The 20,546-nt window shown below is 39.0% G+C and overlaps 1 protein-coding gene and 1 long non-coding RNA gene across 2 annotated transcripts in view; both read left to right on the top strand.

The window, feature by feature from the left end:
- LOC139178235 (uncharacterized) overlaps positions 1–20,546 on the top strand; it is a 458,013-nt gene that overhangs the window by 386,961 nt on the left and 50,506 nt on the right. The window lies entirely within an intron of this gene.
- On the top strand, positions 2,719–7,866 carry FSCB (fibrous sheath CABYR binding protein). The gene has a single exon (XM_019983316.2). The coding sequence runs from the start codon at positions 4,010–4,012 to the stop codon at positions 6,416–6,418; it is 2,409 nt and encodes an 802-aa protein (XP_019838875.2). The 5' UTR covers positions 2,719–4,009; the 3' UTR covers positions 6,419–7,866.

The raw sequence follows: 20,546 nt of genomic DNA, 5'->3' as shown, positions 1-20,546 counted from the left end.
TTCTAGTTTCATTCTTTTACAAGTGGTTGACCACTTTTCCCAGCACCACTTGTTAAAGAGATTGTCTTTACTCCATTGTATATTCTTGCCTCCTTTGTCAAAGATAAGGTGTCATATGTGTGTGGATTTATCTCTGGGCTTTCTATTTTGTTCCATTGATCAATATTTCTGTCTTTGTGCCAGTACCATACTGTCTTGATAACTGTGGCTTTGTAATAGAGCCTTAAGTCAGGTAGGTTGATTCCTCCAGTTCCATTCTTCTTTCTCAAGATAGCTCTGGCTATTCGAGGTTTTTTGTATTTCCATTCAAATTTTGAAATTATTTGTTCTAGCTCTGTGAAGAATACCGTTGGTAGCTTGATAGGGATTGCATTGAATCTATAAATTGCTTTGGGTAGTATACTCATTTTCACTATATTGATTCTTCCAATCTATGAACATGGTATATTTCTCCAACTATTAGTGTCCTCTTTGATTTCTTTCACCAGTGTTTTACAGTTTTCTATATATAGGTCTTTAGTTTCTTTAGGTAGATATATTCCTAAGTATTTTATTCTTTCCGTTGCAATGGTGAATGGAATTGTTTCCTTAATTTCTCTTTCTGTTTTCTCATTATTAGTGTATAGGAATGCAAGGGATTTCTGTGTGTTGATTTTATATCCTGCAATTTTACTATAATCATTGATTAGCTCTAGTAATTTTCTGGTGGAGTCTTTAGGGTTTTCTATGTAAAGGATCATGTCATCTGCAAATAGTGAGAGTTTTACTTCTTCTTTTCCAATTTGGATTCCTTTTATTTCTTTTTCTGCTCTGATTGATGTGGCCAAAACTTCCAAAACTATGTTGAATAGTAATGGTGAAAGTGGGCACCCTTGTCTTGTTGCTGACTTTAGAGGAAATGCTTTCAATTTTTCACCATTGAGGATAATGTTTGCTGTGGGTTTGTCATATATAGCTTTTATTATGTTGAGGTATGTTCCTTCTATTCCTGCTTTCTGGAGAGTTTTTATCATAAATGGGTGTTGAATTTTGTCAAAGGCTTTCTCTGCATCTATTGAGATAATCTCAGAGACCTCCAGGACAATATTAAACGCTACAACATTCGAATCATAGGGGTCCCAGAAGAAGAAGACAAAAAGAAAGACCATGAGAAAATACTTGAAGAGATAATAGTTGAAAACTTCCCTAAAATGGGGAAGGAAATAATCACCCAAGTCCAAGAAACCCAGAGAGTCCCAAACAGGATAAACCCAAGGCGAAACACCCCAAGACACATATTAATCAAATTAACAAAGATCAAACACAAAGAACAAATATTAAAAGCAGCAAGGGAAAAACAACAAATAACACACAAGGGAATTCCCATTAGGATAACAGCTGATCTTTCAATAGAAACTCTTCAAGCCAGGAGGGAATGGCAAGACATAGTTAAAGTGATGAAAGAAAATAACCTACAGCCCAGATTATTGTACCCAGCAAGGATCTCATTCAAATATGAAGGAGAAATCAAAAGCTTCTCAGACAAGCAAAAGCTGAGAGAATTCAGCACCACCAAACCAGCTCTCCAACAAATACTAAAGGATATTCTCTAGACAGGAAACACAAAAACAGTGTATAAACTCGAACCCAAAACAATAAAGTAAATGGCAATGGGATCATACTTATCAGTAATTACCTTAAATGTAAATGGGTTGAATGCCCCAACCAAAAGACAAAGACTGGCTGAATGGATACAAAAACAAGACCCCTACATATGTTGTCTACAAGAGACCCACCTCAAAACAGGGGACACATACAGACTGAAAGTGAAGGGCTGGAAAAAGATTTTCCATGCAAATAGGGACCAAAAGAAAGCTGGAGTAGCAATACTTATATCAGATAAAATAGACTTTAAAACAAAGGCTGTGAAAAGAGACAAAGATGGTCACTACCTAATGATCAAAGGATCAATCCAAGAAGAAGATATAACAATTATAAATATATATGCACCCAACACGGGAGCGCCACAGTATGTAAGACAAATGCTAACAAGTATGAAAGGAGAAATTAACAATAACACAATAATAGTGGGAGACTTTAATACCCCACTCACACCTATGGATAGATCAACTAAACAGAAAATTAACAAGGAAACACAAACATTAAACGATACAATAGACCAGTTAGACCTAATTGATATCTATAGGACATTTCATCCCAAAACAATGAATTTCACCTTTTTCTCAAGTGCACATGGAACCTTCTCCAGGATAGATCACATCCTGGGCCATAAATCTAGCCTTGGTAAATTCAAAAAAATAGAAATCATTCCAAGCATCTTTTCTGACCACAATGCAGTAAGATTAGATCTCAATTACAGGAGAAAAACTATTAAAAATTCCAAAATATCGAGGATGAACAACACCCTGCTGAATAACCAACAAATCACAGAAGAAATCAAAAAAAGAAATCAAAATTTGCATAGAAACTAATGAAAATGAAAACACAACAACTCAAAACCTGTGGGACACGGTAAAAGCAGTCCTAAGGGGAAAGTTCATAGCAATACAGGCATACCTCAAGAAACAAGAAAAAAGTCAAATAAATAACCTAACCCTACACCTAAAGCAATTAGAAAAGGAAGAAATGAAGAACCCCAAGGTTAGTAGAAGGAAAGAAATCTTAAAAATTAGGGCAGAAATAAATGCAAAAGAAACAAAAGAGACCATAGCAAAAATCAACAAAGCCAAAAGCTGGTTCTTTGAAAGGATAAATAAAATTGACAAACCATTAGCCAGACTCATCAAGAAACAAAGGGAGAAAAATCAAATCAATAAAATTAGAAATGAAACTGGAGAGATCACAATAGACAACACAGAAATACAAAGGATCATAAGTGACTACATTTTTTAAAGTCTATTTGCTCTTCATTAACATTTCTTAGACTAAAGGAATAGGATTTTGCACATCTTTTGACCAATTCATCTTTCTTGTAAAATTTCTGTGTGATGTATGTTAAAGTTTATTTATATTTTAAATCTATTATAATTCCATTTACAGTATGCTTAACTGGGATTTCTCTTTTTCAAAGCTTCAATTAAATGATTTCATCTTCAGTGGGAATTCATTCCCATGTAGTTATTCAGCAGAGTATATAGTGGTTGCATCAAAAAAAATGCATTTTCTTTTCATTTGACATGTATTTAGACTCAACATTATTTTATTTGTCAAACTTTGGGTGGAACTATTTTCTGAGATAATTGAAAATTAGGCTATCTCAAGTTATTTGAGAAGGCAAACATGCCATGCATGTATGCAAACATTGAGAGTAGGCTCCTGTGGTTACTGAATACTAAGGAGATAATGAACTTACATGGGTATGGACCTCAGAACTCAAGTTTTTCAAACAATATTGACTTTCCCTCAAATTATATGAATATATATTGATAGAACATTGCCACACATGTTACCAGTTGTTTTCTCAAACAATGAAAGTACACTTCAGAATTCTGAATTCTGCATTACAGCTGTCTTTACAGTAGGATGAAGCGAACAGAATTAAAAGTTCAAAAGCATCGACTCCAACTAAAACAAAGCAGCATTACCAGAGTTGACTTCATATTCCTCTGCTAGACAAATGCTTGTTTTCAACTTGATGTTTCAAGCAGTAGATTTCTCACTTGTGGCCAGCATCTGTGAGTTGTTTATCAGGTTAAAAAGTTCTGGATATATCATTGATGGAACCTTGTAGTGACAATTGGCTGTGATGTCATAGACTCTTAGTTAAACTTCTAGAAGTTATATTTAGTCATACCAGAGATTAAACAGGAAAGATGCTTACTAAATGAGGTGGGATCCAACAGGAGTGTAGTACAGAATGTAATAATTTATGAACTAACTTTTTCCTGAGGTAGCTCAACAGAAGAACTTTTAATGAGGAAGGCAAAGGCTTAAGTATCTGGTACATTTGTCATTCCTGATGGTTAATTTACTTGAAGGTTAATAAGTTTGAAATCTACCGGTCTTAGAAATGGAAGAGAAGGATGAATCTGAACAGTCTATCTCGGCAGGGAGGCAAGAAATTCGAAAGAGAAGACGACCGAGCCAGCCCATGGTAGATAAATCCCAGCAGACTGAAGTGACAGAGAAAAAGAAACAATTGTCTATACCACAATCTTCTGGCCCCAAAGCTGCCCTTAGTATTGGTAATATTCCTGGAAGCAAATTAAACTATGAATGTCATAGAGTATCTTCTCAACTTCAGCAAACTTGGATAAAGAGAAAGCGTGTACAGGATATGGCTGATAAGTCTCTACAGACAGAAACTATTGCAGAAGAGAAAAAAGAAGAAATCAAGTTAGTTTGTGAAGCAGTGGTACCTGAGGAAAAGCCAGCTGCTGTTGAAGTAGGTCCTGAATTTCCAGAGAGTGTTCGGGAAGTAGAAGTTCCACCAAACAGATACTCTGTTCAGGTCAAAATAGACAGATCTCAGCAGACTACTTGTACTGGAGACTGGACAATGATGAACTTTCCTCAAAAAGATAAACTAGACAAGGAACAGCAGACATACTTTAGTGAATCAGAAATAGTGGTTATTGGATGGCCGACTAATTCTTTTTCAAAGTCAAAGGAAGGTGCACAGAAGCGCAAATCTTCAGGGAATATTTTTCTTAGTGAACATCCTGAATTTCAACCCACAACAAGTAGCAATGAAGAAATTAGGCGGCCAAGTATTAGCAGAACAGTGTCTATTTCACCAACCAAAAAAGATTCTCCTGTACCTTTAGAAGATGAGAAAGATGTTCCAGTTGAAGTACAGCCTCCTGCTGCAGAAGAGATCTCTGCTGAAGAACAGCTTCCACTAGCTGAGACTACTTCAGAAGAGGTTCCTGTGGCAGTTCAGCCTCCACCAGCTGAAGAGCCTCCTCTTGAAGCACAGCCTTCCCCCACTGAAGAGGCTCCTGGAGATGAGGCCCCTGCTAAAGTAGAGCCTACACCAGCTGAAGAGGCTCTTTCAGAAAAGCCTCCTGCTGAAGAGGCTCTTGTTGAAATACAGCCTTCCCCAGTGGAAGAGGCTGCTGGAGATGAGGCCCCTGCTAAAGTAGAGGCCACCTCATCTGAAGAGACTCTTTTAAAAGAGCCTCTTACTGAAGTTCAGCCTCCTGCAGCTGAAGAGGCTCCTATACAAGATACCCCAGAACTTCAACTTTCACCAGCTGTGGAGGCCCCTGCAGAAGAGGCCCCAGCTGAAGCTGAGCCTCCACCAGCTGAGGAGGCCCCTGCAGAAGAGCCCCCAGAGGTTCAGTCTCCACCAGCTGAGGAGGCCCCTGCAGAAGAGGCCCCAGAAGTTCAGTCTCCACCAGCTGAGGAGGCCCCTGCAGAAGAGCCCCCAGAGGTTCAGTCTCCACCAGCTGAGGAGGCCCCTGCAGAAGAGGCCCCAGAAGTTCAGTCTCCACCAGCTGAGGAGGTCCCTGCAGAAGAGGCCCTAGCTGAAGTTGAGCCTCCACCAGCTGAAGAGGCCCCTGCAGGAGAGCCCTCAGAGGTTCAATCTCCACCAGCTGAAGAGGCTCCTGCAGAAGAGGCCCCAGAAGTTCAGTCTCCACCATCTGAGGAGGCCCCTGCAGAAGAGGCCCCAGAAGTTCAGTCTGTACCAGCTGGGCAGGCCCCTGCAGAAGAGCCCCTGGAAGTTCAGCCTCCACCAGCTGAGGATGCCACTGAAGAGGAGGCCTCAGAAGTTCAGTCTCTACCAACTGATGAGGCCCCTGCAGAAGAGGGCCTAGGATTTCAGTCTCCACCAGCTGACAAGGCCCCTGAAGAAGAGGCCCCAGAAGTTCAGTCTCCACCAGCTGAAGAGGCCCCTGAAGAAGCAGCCCCAGAAGTTCAGTCTCCACCAGCTGAGGAGGCCCCTGCAGAAGAGCCCCCAGAAGTTCAGTCTCCACCAGCTGAGGAGGCCCCTGCAGAAGAGCCCCCAGAAGTTCAGTCTTTACCAGCTGATGAGGCCCCTGCAGAAGAGGCCACAGAAGAAGTTCAATCTCCACCCACTGAGGAGTCTCCTGCAGAAGAGGCCCCCGCTGAACTTCAGCCTCCATCAACTGAAGAAACTACTTCAGAAATGGTCTCTGTTGAAAAACAGCCTTCACTCACTGAAGAGCCCTTTATTACACCAATCTCCTTAGAGGAAACCTCTGCTGAAGTTCTGCTTCCACCATTTGAGCAAACCCCTGCAGATGAGGCTCTGGTAGAGAATGTGTCTCCAGTAGATCAGGCTCCAAAGGAAGCAGATGTCCTGGTGGAAAAATTAGAATCAGGGAATTTGGATGATAAGCCAAAATCTGAAGAGCCTTTAGAACGGGATACTATTCCTAAAGATTCATCTGGTACCAAGAATGAAGGGGTTTCTTTTGAAATAAAGGGTGTCATCCATATAGAACTGGAATAGGGGCGGCCTCCTCAGCTGTGGTCTGATCTTAACTAAGCTAACAATCAGAAACCAGGAGGTTCTGGGAAGTATGTACGTAGGAAAATGGTAGGTATATTTGAAGGTATTTGGAGAGAGCTTTGTGAAGAAGGAAGTGAATGGAAATTCTAAGACATGGAGTATAGTTTGGAAAATGAGCAATAAAAACTAGTGATTTAAAATTACTCTACTATTTTTATTCAAATCTAAAGTGTAATAAAATATCTATTTTGAAATGAAGTAATTTTATAATTGAAAGAATTAAAATATCCTTTTGACACTAAATCCTGTTGACAAGGGTAAAATATTCTCTACAGTCATTTTTTCTTTCTCTACGTGTAGCTTGTAGTGGAAAAGGCATTTTCTTTTCTTCAGTTCTCTCATCTACTTTAAGTTTCTTGAGTTTTGGTCACACATCTAAAGTTATGGAGTGTTTTCTTTCTCCTTAAAATTCATCATGTCTATTATTCTCTATTTGATTCCTTCTGAGACATTATTTCTTTTTTGTTTTTGTTCCTGTCTTGCACATCTCGCCGTCTGGATAAGGACACTTCCTTTATAAAAATCTTCACTTCAGTGAAGCTAACAGTGGATGAAGTATTTTAAAAAGTGTATAATCATAAACAAAAATATACTGAGACAGCCTTGAGGGCATATTCCTTTTTAGTTTTTTACATTCCAATTTTATTGAGATTTAATTGACATATAGCACTACTTAAGTTTAAAGTATACAGCATGGTGATTTGACTTAGATACATCACGAAATGATTACTGCAATAAGTTTAGTGAACATCAATCACCTTATATAGATATAAAATTTTAAAAAATGAAAAAAACTTCCTTGTGATGAGAACTCTTAGGATTTACTCTCTTTCATAAATAATATGCTACAGTATGAATTATATTATGTACTTTATATCCCTAGTTTGTATCTTTCATACGTTTTGACCATCTTTATCTAATTCTCCCTTCCCCCACATTTCATGTCTTATAATCAGAAACCTGATCTCTGTTTCTATTAGTTTGTGTGTGTGTTTGGTTGGGTGGCTTTGAGTTATAACTGACCTGCAAAACTATATTCATTCTTGGTATACAACATAGTGACTCAACATTTCTAGACATTGCAAAATGATCATCACAGTTAAGTCTAGTTACCATCCATCACCATACAAAGATATAATATAATTACTGACTATATTTCCCACACTGTGCATTTCATATCTGTGATTCATTTATTTTATAGCTAGAAGTTTGTACCTGTTAATCTCCCTCATGTATTTCTCTCATCACCTCAATACCCTGCCCTCTGGCAACTACCTGTTTGTTTTCCATATCTGTGACTCTGTTTCTACTTTGTTATATCTGTTCATTTAAAAGAAAATTCTTTTGTTTTTGATTGAGATATAGCCAGTGCAAAATATTATGTAAGTTTCAGATGTATAATATAGTGCTTCACAATTTTTAAAGGTTATAGTCAATTTATAGTTACTATAAAATCTTGAATATATTCACTGTGTTGGGAATATAGTTTTTATAAAATATTGACTGTATCTGTAGCTTATTTTATCCATAGGAGTTTGTCTTAACCCCCACACTTATCTTGTCCCTCTACACTTCCTTCTCCTCCCTGGTGACCAATAGTGTTTTCTCAATATGTGTGAGTCTTTTGTTGTTGTTGTTGTTGTATTTACTAGTCTGTGTTATTTTTTAGATTCCACGTATAAATGATCATACAGTTTTGCCTTTTTCTCTCTGACTTATTTCACTTAGCACAATGCCTTCCAAGTCCACCCATGTTATTGCAAGTGCATCCATGTTCTGGCAAAATTTAGTCCCTTTTTATGACTGAGTAGTATGAAATGGCAACGCACTCCAGTGTTCTTGCCTGGAGAATCCCAGGGACGCTGGAGCCTGGTGGGCTGCCGTCTATGGGATCGCACAGAGTCGGACAAGACTGAAGCGACTTAGCAGCAGCAGCAGTATTCCATTGTGTATGTATGTGTGTGTGTGTGTGTGTGTGTATATACACACCACATATTTATCCATTCATCTGTTGATGGACATTGAGGTTGTTTCCATATTTTGGCATTTATAAATACTGGTACTATGAAAATTGGGGGTGCATGTATCTTTTGGAATTAGTAAGTTTGTTTTTTTCAGATATATACCCAGGAGTGGAATGGCTATGTCATATGGTAGTTTTATTTGTAATTTTTGAGAAATCTTCATGATATTTTCCATAGTGGTTGCACCAATTTACATTCCTACCAACAGTGTATGATGGTTTCCTTTTCTATACATCCTTGCCAACATTTGTTGTTTGTGTTCTTTTTGGTAATAACCATTCTGACAGGTGTGAGGTGATATCTCATTGTGGTTTTGATTTGCATTTCCCTGTTGCCCATCAGCATGTACTTTTTTTTTTTTAAAGTCTATTCAGTTCATCTGCCCCTTTTTTAATTGGATTGCTTGTTTTTTATTTTTTTTTGAGTTGTATGAACTGTTTACATATGTTGGATATTAACCCCTTATTGGTCATATCATTTGAAAATATTTTCTCCCAATCAGTAAGTTGTCTTTTCACTTCATCAATGGTTTTCTTTGCTTCACAAATGTTTTTAAGATTAATTAGGTCTCATTTGTTTATTTTTGCTTTTATTTCCTTGCTTTAGGAGGCAGATCCAAAAAATACCTTGCTGTAACCTATGTCAAAGAATGTTCTGCTTATGTTTTCTTCTAGGAGTTTTATGGTTTCCAGTCTTATACTTAGGTCTTTAATCCATTTTGAGTTTATTTTTGTGTATGGTGATAAAGTTCTAATTTCATTCTATGACATGCCTCTGTTCAGTTTTCCCAGAACTACTTATTGAAGAGCCTGTCTTTTCTCCATTGTATATTCTTGCCTCCTTTCTTGTAGATTAATTGACCATAAGTTTTTTTTTTTTTTCTTTCTGGGTTCTCTATCCTGTTTCATTGATCTGTGTCTCTTTCTGTGCCTCTGTTTTGATGAGTATAGCTTTAGTCTGATATCTAGGAGCATGTTACCTTCAGCTGTGTTCTCTTTCTCAATATTATTTTAGCTATTTGAAGTCTTGTGTAACCATACAAATTTTAGAATTATTTGTTCTAGTTTGGTAAAAAATGCACTTGGTATTTTGATATGGATTGCATCAAAACTTTGTTATTTTTTATGTAAAAATAAGAAGTTTAATATTTTAATTTTAAATAGAAAGAATACTCACAAATCAAGAAGACATAAATAGAAGAAAATGAGCAAGAGACAAGGAAGAGTGTTTCATAATGGGAGAAGAGTGACTGAGCAATAAATATATGGAAGTATGTGCAACTTAGCAATCAAAGAAATATAAATTACTGTTGGGAGACAGTATTTTTAGCTAATTTAATTGACAGAATGGTTTCTTTTTTAAAAAATAAAAGATATATTACTTCAGTATATGGTATTAAATAATCTACCTGATTATATGAATAAAAACAAGATTGGATCCCTACCTATCAGCACATTAAAAAGATAATCCCAAAGAATTCCCTGAGAGTACAGTGGTTAGGATAGGTGCTTTTGCTCTGAGGGCCTGGGTTCAATCCCTGGTTGGGGAACTAAGATCCCACAGCTGGCATGGCACCCCCCACCCAAAATGATTCCAAAAGAATTAAAAATTAGATGTTAGAGGTAATACTATAAAAATATTTGTAAGGTATGCTAAAATTTTTTCATGATAAGAGAGGACTTTTTGAATTTCAAAAGCACAAAGCATAGAGGGGAAAATTTATTTCATTACATTACATAAATTTCATCGCAGCACTGTTTGTAATAGCCAGGACATGGAAGCAACCTAGATGCCCACCAGCAGATGAATGGATAAGAAAGCTGTGGTACATATACACAATGGAGTATTACTCAGCCATTAAAAAGAATACATTTGAATCTGTTTTAATGAGGTGGATGAAACTGGAACCTATTATACAGAGTGAAGTAAGCCAGAAAGAAAAGCACCAATACAGTATACTAACGCATATATATGGAATTTAGAAAGATGGTAACAATAACCCTGTGTACGAGACAGCAAAAGAGACACTGATGTATAGATCAGTCTTATGGACTATGTGGGAGAGGGAGAGGGTGGGGAGATTTGGGAGAATGGCATTGAAACATGTATAATATCATGTATGAAACGAGTCGCCAGTCCAGGTTCGATGCACGATACTGGATACTTGGGGCTGGTGCACTGGGATGACCCAGAGGGATGGTATGGGGAGGGAGGAGGGAGGAGGGTTCAGGATGGGGAACATGGGTATACCTGTGGCGGATTCATTTTGATGTCTGGCAAAACTAATACAATATTGTAAAGTTTAAAAATAAAATTAAAAAAAAAAGAATTCCTATCTAGGATGGACTCTGAACAGAATTGTTGTTACTCTTGTTCAGTCATTTTGTCTGATTCTTTGCGACCCTGTGGACTGCAGCATGCCAGGCTTCTCTGTCCGTCATTATCTCCCAGAGTTTGCTCAAACTAATGTGCATTGAGTCAGTGATGCTATCCAACCATCTCATCCTGTCACCCTCTTCTCCTTTTGCCTTCAACCTTTTCCAGGATCAGGGTCTTTTCCAATGAATCGGCTTTTCTCATCAGGTGGCCAAAGTATTGGAGCTTCAGCTTAAGCATCAGTCCTTCCAGTGAACATTCAGGGTTGATTTCCTTTAGGATTGACTGGTTTGATCTCCTTGTTGTCCAAGGGACTCTCAAGAGTGTTCTCCAGCACCACAGTTTGAAAGCATCAATTCTTTGGCACTCAGCCTTCTTTATGGTCCAATTCTCACATCTGTACATGACTACTGGAAAAGCCATAGCTTTGACAATATGGGCCTTTGTCGGCAAAGTGATATCTCTACTTTCTAATATGCTGTTTGTCATAGTTTTCCTTCCAGAGAACAAGTGTCTTTCAATATAATGGCTGCAGTTACTATTCACAGTGATTTTGGAGCCCAAGGGAAAAAAAATCTGCCACTGTTTCCAGTTTTTGAGTATCTTGACTGAGATGCAAATTTTCCTTGGTCACTGCCAGTATATTAGAAATTGCTTTAGTCCTTTTAACTAAATGTACTTTCAGTTTCCAGCATGAAATATGGCATACTTGCTGGATCCATGAAATGTTTACCAGCAAAGTTGTCTCTTGCATTTTCAGTCTCTGTAGTTGTAATAAGAGGACATGAAGACAGAATTTGTTATGATCTTAATATACTATTTTTTTACTTAATTTTTAAAAAATATTTCATATTGGACTAGAGTTGACTTACAGTGTTGTATTAGTTTCAGGGGATACAGCAAAGAGATTCAGTTATACATATATGTATATCTTCTCTTTTTCAGATTCTTTCCCATATACATTATTACAGAGTATTGAGTAGAGTTCCCTGTGCTATACAGTAGGTATTTGTTGATTATCTATTTTATATATGAAAGTGTGTTTATGTTAATCTCTACTACTTCCTAATTTATCCTTCCCTATTTCCCCTTTGTTAACCATAAGTTTATTTTCCAAGTCTGCAAATCTCTTTCTGCTTTCTTTTTTTTTTCTTTTGTTTTCTTTTCTTTTATTTAACTTTACAATATTGTATTGGTTTTGCCACATATCAAAATGAATCCACCACAGGTATACACGTGTTCCCCATCCTGAACCCTCCTCCCTCCTCCCTCCCCATACCATCCCTCTGGGTCGTACCAGCCCCAAGCATCCAGTATTGTGCATCGAACCTGGACTGGCGACTTGTTTCATATATGATATTATACATGTTTCAATGCCATTCTCCCAAATCATCCCACCCTCTCCCTCTCCCACAGAGTCCAAAAGACTGTTCTATACCTCAGTGTCTCTTTTGCTGTCTCGTATACATGGTTATTGTTACCATCTTTCTAAATTCCATATATATGCGTTAGTATACTGTATTGGTGTTTTTCTTTCTGGCTTACTTCACTCTGTATAATAGGCTCCAGTTTCATCCACCTCATTAGAACTGATTCAAATATATTCTTTTTAATGGCTGAGTAATACTCCATTGTGTATATGTACCACAGCTTTCTTATCCATTCATCTGCTGATGGACATCTAGGTTGCTTCCATGTCCTGGCTATTATAAACAGTGCTGTGATGAACACTGGGGTACCCGTGTCTCTTTCCCTTCTGGTTTCCTCAGTGTGTATGCCCAGCAGTGGGATTGCTGGATCATAAGGCAGTTCTCTTTCCAGTTTTTTAAGGAATCTCCACACTGTTCTCCATAGTGGCTGTACTAGTTTGCATTCCCACCAACAGTGTAAGAGGGTTCCCTTTTCTCCACACCCTCTCCAGCATTTATTGCTTGTAGACTTTAGGATCGCAAGCTTTCTGCTTTGTAAGTTCATTTGTATCTTTCTTTTTAAGATTCCACGTGTAAATGATATGAGTTTGTTTTTCTCTAACTTCATTTAGTATGATAATCTCTACTCCATCCATGTTGTTGCACATGACATTATTTCATTCATTTATACAACTGGGTAATATCCTATTGTATATATGTACCATATCTTCTTTATCCACTGACCAGGTGGCTGTGGGTTTGGAAGACTTTAGGCTGCCTGTCTGCCGATGGGTGGGGCTGTGTTCCTGCTCCTTTGGTTGTTTGGCCTGAGGCATCCTAACAATGGAGCCTGAGTATGTTGTGTGGGACCAGGTCTTGGTGTCAAAATGGTAGTTTCCAGAAGTAAAAGTCGCTCATTTTCACTTACAGGAAAAAAAGTCGCGTCCGACTCTTTGCGACTCTTTACCAGCTGAGCCACAAGGGAAACCCCAGGAGAGATCATGCCAGTTAGTACTCCTCAGTCCAGTATGTCTGACTTTGTTATCTGGTGGTTCAGATGATAAAGAATCTGCCTGCAATGTAGGATACCTGGGTTCTATCTCTGGGTCAGAAAGATTCCTTGGAAAAGGGAATGGCTACCCACTCCAATATTCTTGCCAGGAGAATCCCATGAACAAAGGAGTCTGGCAGGCTATAGTCCATGGTGCTGCAAAGAGTCAAACATGACTGATCAGCTAAGCACAGTACTTCTTGACATCAGTGTCCTTGTCCCCACCATGAGCCACAGCTGTCGCCTGTCTCCTCAGGAGACCCTCATTTTGTGGTTTGATGATTTTCTTCTGTTTTATGCTTGTGTTTTTTTTTTCTCTCTCTCTCTCTCTCTTTTTTTTTTGTTAATCTACTGTATGATTTTGATTTGTGGTTATCATGTTTTTCAATTATGTTAATCCATTATTATATCTACTTGCTTTAGACTGGTAATCATATAGGCTCAAACACATTCTAGAAAAAGATCTACATTTTCTTACTCTCCTCCTCCACATTTTATGATTTTGATGTACTCTTTTATATAATCATTTTTATGCTTTTGCTATTCACTGTAGTTATCCTCACTTTCATAAACATTTTTTTATTTTTTAATCTGTGTAGTGGCTTATTTAAGTGATTTACTTTCCAATTATAATTTTCTCTTTCCTATAGATTCTTGCTTATTTTCTATTTAGAGAAGACCTTTCAGTATTACTTTTAGGCTAGGTTTAGCGTTGTTATATTCTTTTGTTTTTTTTTTAATTTATTTTTAATTGGAGCATAACTGCTTTACAGTGTTGTGTTGGTTTCTGCTGTGCAACAATATAAATCAGCTATAAGAACACATATATCCCCTCCTTTTTGAGCTGATCCTCTAGATCATCCCAGAGCGCCAAGTTGAGCTCCCTGTGTTATAGAGCAGTGTCCCATCAGCTATTTGCTTATCTGAGAAACTCTTTATTTATCCTTCTATTCTAAATGATAATCTTGCTGGGTAGAGTATCCTAAGTTGCATGTTTTTCCCTTTTAGGACTTTGAATATATCTGGCCACTCCCTTCTGGCCTGCAACTTTTCTGTAAAGAAATCAGCTGATATCCCTTTTAGCTAACTCTTTGTTTTTCTCTTGCTGCATTTATTTTTTTTAAATTTTTATTTATTTGGCTGTGCCAGGCCTTAGCTATGGCATGTGGAATCTTCAATCTTGATTGTGGCATGTGGGATCTAGTTCCTTGCCCAGGGATTAAACCCAGGCCCCCTGCATTGGGAGCACAGAATCTTAGCCAGTGGACCACCAGGCAAGTCCCCTCTCTTGTTGCGTTTAGAATTGTCTCTAACTTTTGCCATTTTAACTATAGTATGTCTTATTGTAGGCCTTGTTTGAGTTCATCCTGTTTGGTACTCTCTGTGCTTCCTGCTCCTGGATATCTGTTTCCTTCTTTAAGTTTGGGATGTTTTCAGGCATAATTTTTTCAAATGCATTTTTGATCCCCCTTTCTCTTTCTTCCCCTTTTGGGATCTCAACTATGAATGATTGTCATGCTTTTTATTATTGCATTGGTCTCATATGTTGCTTTCATTTTTTTTCATTTGTCTTTCTGTCTTCTGTTCTAATTGGATAATTTTCATTATTTTATCTTCCAGATCACTTATTTGTTCTTCTACATTATTCAGTTTGCTATGCCTAGGCTTTAGCTCAGCTTTCGTCTCAGCAAATGAGTTTTCTAATTTTACTTGGTTCCTTTTTATAGTTTCTAGTTCCTTTTTACAGTAATCTGCATTTATATCAATAGCCTTTCTTAATTCCTTCATAATTTTTTATTACCTCCTTTTAAACCAGTGTCTATTAGAGTGAAGAGAACTGTTTCATCATTTGTTCTTTCAAGGGAATTCTCTTAATCTTTTAGTTGGGAGTGGTTCCTCTGTTTCTTCATATTACTTATTTTCTCTGTCTCTATGAGTTTAGGGAAAACATTTATCTACTGTGATCATGGAGGGTTGCATCCCCATGTAGCCCCATGTGTCTAATATTTTTGGTGCAAAAGCTGTTTTTAGTAAGGATATCTGCTGCATTTTTCCTCAGTGTATGCTGGTTGTTTTCCCTTTGATAGAGGGTATGACTGCTGTGGTGAATATACTTGCCATGGATATCGAGAGAGGCTTCCTCTTTGCTCTGTGATTGTCACAGTCCTAGCAGGGGCAGGTTCGACTCCCCAGTTGTTGGTGTACAAGACCCCAGATTCCCTTCTGAGCTGTACTGTGAGGTAGGTGGGACTGGAGCACTCCTGCTGGGAGAGGAGCCACTGAGCCTTCCCCTGCGGGAGCTTTCCACTGGGAAGTGTGTGTGCTCGTGTTGCCTGCCACCTGTTGTATGGGCTGACAAAGTACACTGCTGTTGACACCATCCTCAACCTCCCCACAGTCATGGAGAGGCAGGCAGTAGGCCCTGGTGTAGTCACAAAACCACCTGCCCAGATCCACTGAGTCAGGTACCAGGATCACAGCAGTCACACACCTGGATGTACCTTGGGAGCTACAGAAGCAGCCCAGACTGTGACCCGGCCCATGGGTGCTAATACTGGACTGGCCTTAGCCATAGGAACATGAGTATTCTGTTCAGATGTCCCACAGGTGCTGAGTTTAAACTGGTCCTGGTGGTGGTGGCATAAATCTGTATATTGTACAACCATGCGGGAAGAGAGCTCAAATTTCAGCCTTGCCTCCATGTGTGGGCAAGCACTTGCCTGATCCTAGAACTTGCAGAGGCGGAGCCATGCTCACTGTGATTGAAAATGAGGCTGCTATGGTGTGCCTTGTCCCTCCCTTTGAATGCTTGCATTAATAACGAGGCTTCAACGATCAACCTCAGCTCCTTTCTGCACATACCCTCAGTTGTATGTAGCTTGGGCCATACTCTGCCCTCTTCAGGTTTCAGCCAACCCCAGTCCTCTCTCCGTGTGTGTCCTCTGAAGCCTGAATTTCAGCACCCAGCCCCTGCACACACTCACAGACTTTGTCTCAGGCTGGGGAGTGCAGGAAGGTGGCATGGTCCCTTTGTTCTGGTCTCTCTCTGTTCTGCTTGCTGCAAGGTGGCTGCCGCACTCTCCTCTGAGCCTCTGAAGCTCCCTTTCTGTTCCAGCTCATGTCCCCACCAGTGAAGGGGCTTCCCAGGGCCAGGGAACCTCTCCTCTTTCCCAGCTCTTTCCCAGCATACAAGCTCCCATTCCAATTCCTTTTTTCTTTCTCTTTCATCCTAGCTGGGTATGTGGTGATCTTTATTGCAATTTGAGTTTTGTACTATCATCTGCCAGTATTCACCAGGTATTCTGTGAGAAGCATTCCACATGTAGATGTATTTTTGATGTATATAGATGTATATATGGGAGGAGGTGAGCTCCATATCCTATTCTGCCATCTTGATCTGGTCCCTCAGAGCAGAACCCAAGATTTCTTTGTGAAGTCAACTACACATAATTGAATTCACAAAACTAAGCATATCTCTATGAATGTGTAAATGTTGTAGTCTCCTTTTATAATAGCATATAAGTAAACATTTTAAAATTTAATAAACTTTTGGTTATTAGAATGGCAGTTTAATTTGACACAAGAAACTTCTTTTGAAATGCTTTTATTTGTTAGTTTCTATCATAGGATTTGTATGTGTAATCCTATTTATGCCTAGAAAAACATTGAGGGAAGTGTTATATGGTTGAATGGCTAATATTATTGTTGATTTAGCTAGGCTATAGTATCTGTTATTTAATCAAATACTTACCCAAGTGTTGTTGTGATGGTATTTTGAACTTGTGATAAATAGCTGTTATAAATTGCCTTTAAGTAAAGGAGACTACCCTTGATAATGTGAGTGAGTCTTTTCCGATCTTTTGAAGGGGTTTAAGAGCAAAAATAGAAACATCATGGTGAGGAAATTTTGCCTCAAGACTGAAGCATTAGTGCCTGTCTGGGTTTTCAGTCTCCCAGACTCTCTCATACAATTTTTGGGCTCAAGACTGACACATGAATGCCTGCTGGCCTACTCTGTGATTTTAAACCTGCCAGCCCCACAATCATGGGAGCCAATTCCTTAAAGTAATTCTCTTTATACATATACATGCAGTTATGATAAAAGATACCATATATATATGTATATCTATATATATGTCTAAGTCTATATTTGCATCTATCCTATTGATTCTGTTTCTCTGGAGAAGTCTGACTGATACATTTGTTGACTTTGAGTGTGGGATTATGGGTATCATTTTTACTTCTTACTTTGCTATTAAGCACATTGTCCTCAGTGAACACTGCTGTTTAAGTAAAAGAGCATAAACTTTGTTTGATAGCTCTCCAACCACTTAGAAACTGCTAAGAAATTCTGGAAATTAAATTCCAACAATAAAGGGACATGATTTCTACAATAAGAAATTATAACTTTTGACTCTCCTAAAGAGGTTTTTGCTTGTTGGAACAACCCAAATTATGTATTTGAAGTTTTAAAAAAAATTTTATTGGAGTATAATTGCTTTGGGCTTCCCAGGTGGGCTAGTGGTAAAGAACCCACCTGCCAGTACATGGGCAGAGACAGATGCAGTTTTGATCCCTGGATTGGGAAGATCTCCTGGAGGAGAGCATGGCAACCCACTCCAGTATTCTTGCCTAAAGAATCCCATGGACAGAGGAGCCTGGTGGGCTATATAGTTCATGGGGTAGCAGATTTGGACACAACTGAAGTGACTTAGCATGTAGGCATAACTGCTTTACAATGTTGTGTTAGTTTCTGCTGTACAGTGAAGTAAATCATATATATATATATATATATATATATATATATATATGAACACACACACACACACGCACACATATGTCCCCTCTCCCTAAACTTCTCTTCCACCCTCAATCCCACCCCTCTAGGTCATCACAGAACTCTGAGCTGAGCTCCCTGTGCTATACAGCTGCATCTTGCCAACTCTCTATTTTACACATGGTAGTGTATAAACACAAGAGAAGACTCTATACATGGACATCACCATATGGTCAACACCAAAATCAGATTGATTATATTCTTTGCAGCCAAAGATGGAGAAGCTCTATACAGTCCGCAAAAACAAGACCAGGAGCTGACTGTGGCTCAGACCATGAACTCCTTATTGCCAAATTCAGACTTAAATTGAAGAAAGTAGGGAAAACCACTAGACCTCAGGTATGACCTAAATCAAATCTCTTATGATTATACAGTGGAAGTGAGAAATAGATTTAAGGGCCTAGATCTGACAGATAGAGTGCCTGATGAACTATGGAATGAGGTTCGTGACATTGTACAGGAGACAGGGATCAAGACCATCCCCATGGAAAAGAAATGCAAAAAAGCAAAATGGCTTTCTGAGGAGGCCTTACAAATAGCTGTGAAAAGAAGAGAAGCGAAAAGCAAAGGATAAAAGGAAAGATATAAGCATCTGAATGCAGAGTTCCAAAGAATAGCAAGAAGAGATAAGAAAGCCTTCTTCAGTGATCAATGCAAAGAAATAGAGGAAAACAACAAAATGGGAAAGACTAGAGATCTCTTCAAGAAAATCAGAGATACCAAAGGAATATTTCATGCAAAGATGAGCTCGATAAAGGACAGAAATGGTATGGACCTAACAGAAGCAGAAGATATTAAGAAGAGATGGCAAGAATACACAAAAGAACTGTACAAAAAAGATCTTCACGACCCAGATAATCACGATGGTATGATCACTGACCTAGAGCCAGACATCCTGGAATGTGAAGTCAAGTGGGCCTTAGAAAGCATCACTATGAACAAAGCTAGTGGAGGTGATGGAATTCCCTATGAGCTATTCCAAATCCTGAAAGATGATGCTGTGAAAGTGCTGCACTCAATATGCCAGCAAATTTGGAAAGCTCAGCAGTGGCCACAGGACTGGAAAAGGTCAGTTTCCATTCCAATCCCAAAGAAAGGCAATGCCAAAGAATGCTCAAACTACTGCACAATTACACTCATCTCACACCCTAGTAAAGTCATGATCAAAATTCTCCAAGCCAGGCTTCAGCAATACGTGAACCGTGAACTTCCTGATGTTGAGGCTGGTTTTAGAAAAGGCAGAGGAACCAGAGATCAAATTGCCAACATCTGCTGGATCATGGAAAAAGCAAGAGAGTTCCAGAAACACATCTATTTCTGCTTTATTGACTATGCCAAAGCCTTTGACTGTGTGGATCACAATAAACTGTGGAAAATTCTGAAAGAGATGGGAATACCAGACTACCTGATCTGCCTCTTCAGAAATCTGTATGCAGGTCAGGAAGCAACAGTTAGAACTGGACATGGAACAACAGACTGGTTCCAAATAGGAAAAGGAGTACGTCAAGGCTGTATATTGTCACCCTGCTTATTTAACTTCTATGCAGAGTACATCATGAGAAACACTGGACTGGAAGAACACAAGCTGGAATCAAGATTGCTGGGAGAAATATCAATAACCTCAGATATGCAGATGACACCACCCTTATGGCAGAAAGTGAAGAGGAACTCAAAAGCCTCTTGATGAAAGTGAAAGAGGAGAGTGAAAAAGTTGGCTTACAACTCAACATTCAGAAAACGAAGATCATGGCATCCGGTCCCATCACTTCATGGGAAATAGATGGGGAAACAGTGGAAACAGTGTCAGACTTTATTTTTCTGGGCTCCAAAATCACTACAGATGGTGACTGCAGCCATGAAATTAAAGGACACTTACTCCTTGGAAGGAAAGTTATGACCAACCTAGATAGCATATTCAAAAGCAGAGACATTACTTTGCCAACAAAGGTTCATCTAGTCAAGGCCATGGTTTTTCCTGTGGTCATGTATGGATGTGAGAGTTGGACTGTGAAAAAGGCTGAGCACCAAAGAATTGATGCTTTTGAATTGTGGTGTTGGAGAAGACTCTTGAGAGTCCCTTGGACTGTAAGGAGATCCAACCAGTCCATTCTGAAGGAGATCAGCCCTGGGATTTCTTTGGAAGGAATGATGCTAAAGCTGAAACTCCAGTACTTTGGCCACCTCATGCAAAGAGTTGACTCACTGGAAAAGACTCTGATGCTGGGAGGGATTGGGGGCAGGAGGAGAAGGGGACGCCAGAGCATGAGATGGCTGGATGGCATCACTGACTCGATGGACGTGAGTCTCAGTGAACTCCGGGAGTTGGTAATAGACAGGGAGGCCTGGCGTGCTGTGATTAATGGGGTCGCAA

The sequence above is a fragment of the Bos indicus genome, chromosome 21 (genome assembly GCF_029378745.1).
Source record: "Bos indicus isolate NIAB-ARS_2022 breed Sahiwal x Tharparkar chromosome 21, NIAB-ARS_B.indTharparkar_mat_pri_1.0, whole genome shotgun sequence".
Taxonomy (NCBI): Eukaryota; Metazoa; Chordata; class Mammalia; order Artiodactyla; family Bovidae; genus Bos; species Bos indicus.
Note: the sequence above shows the minus strand (reverse complement) of the source record. Positions and strands in the feature narration are given on the sequence as shown.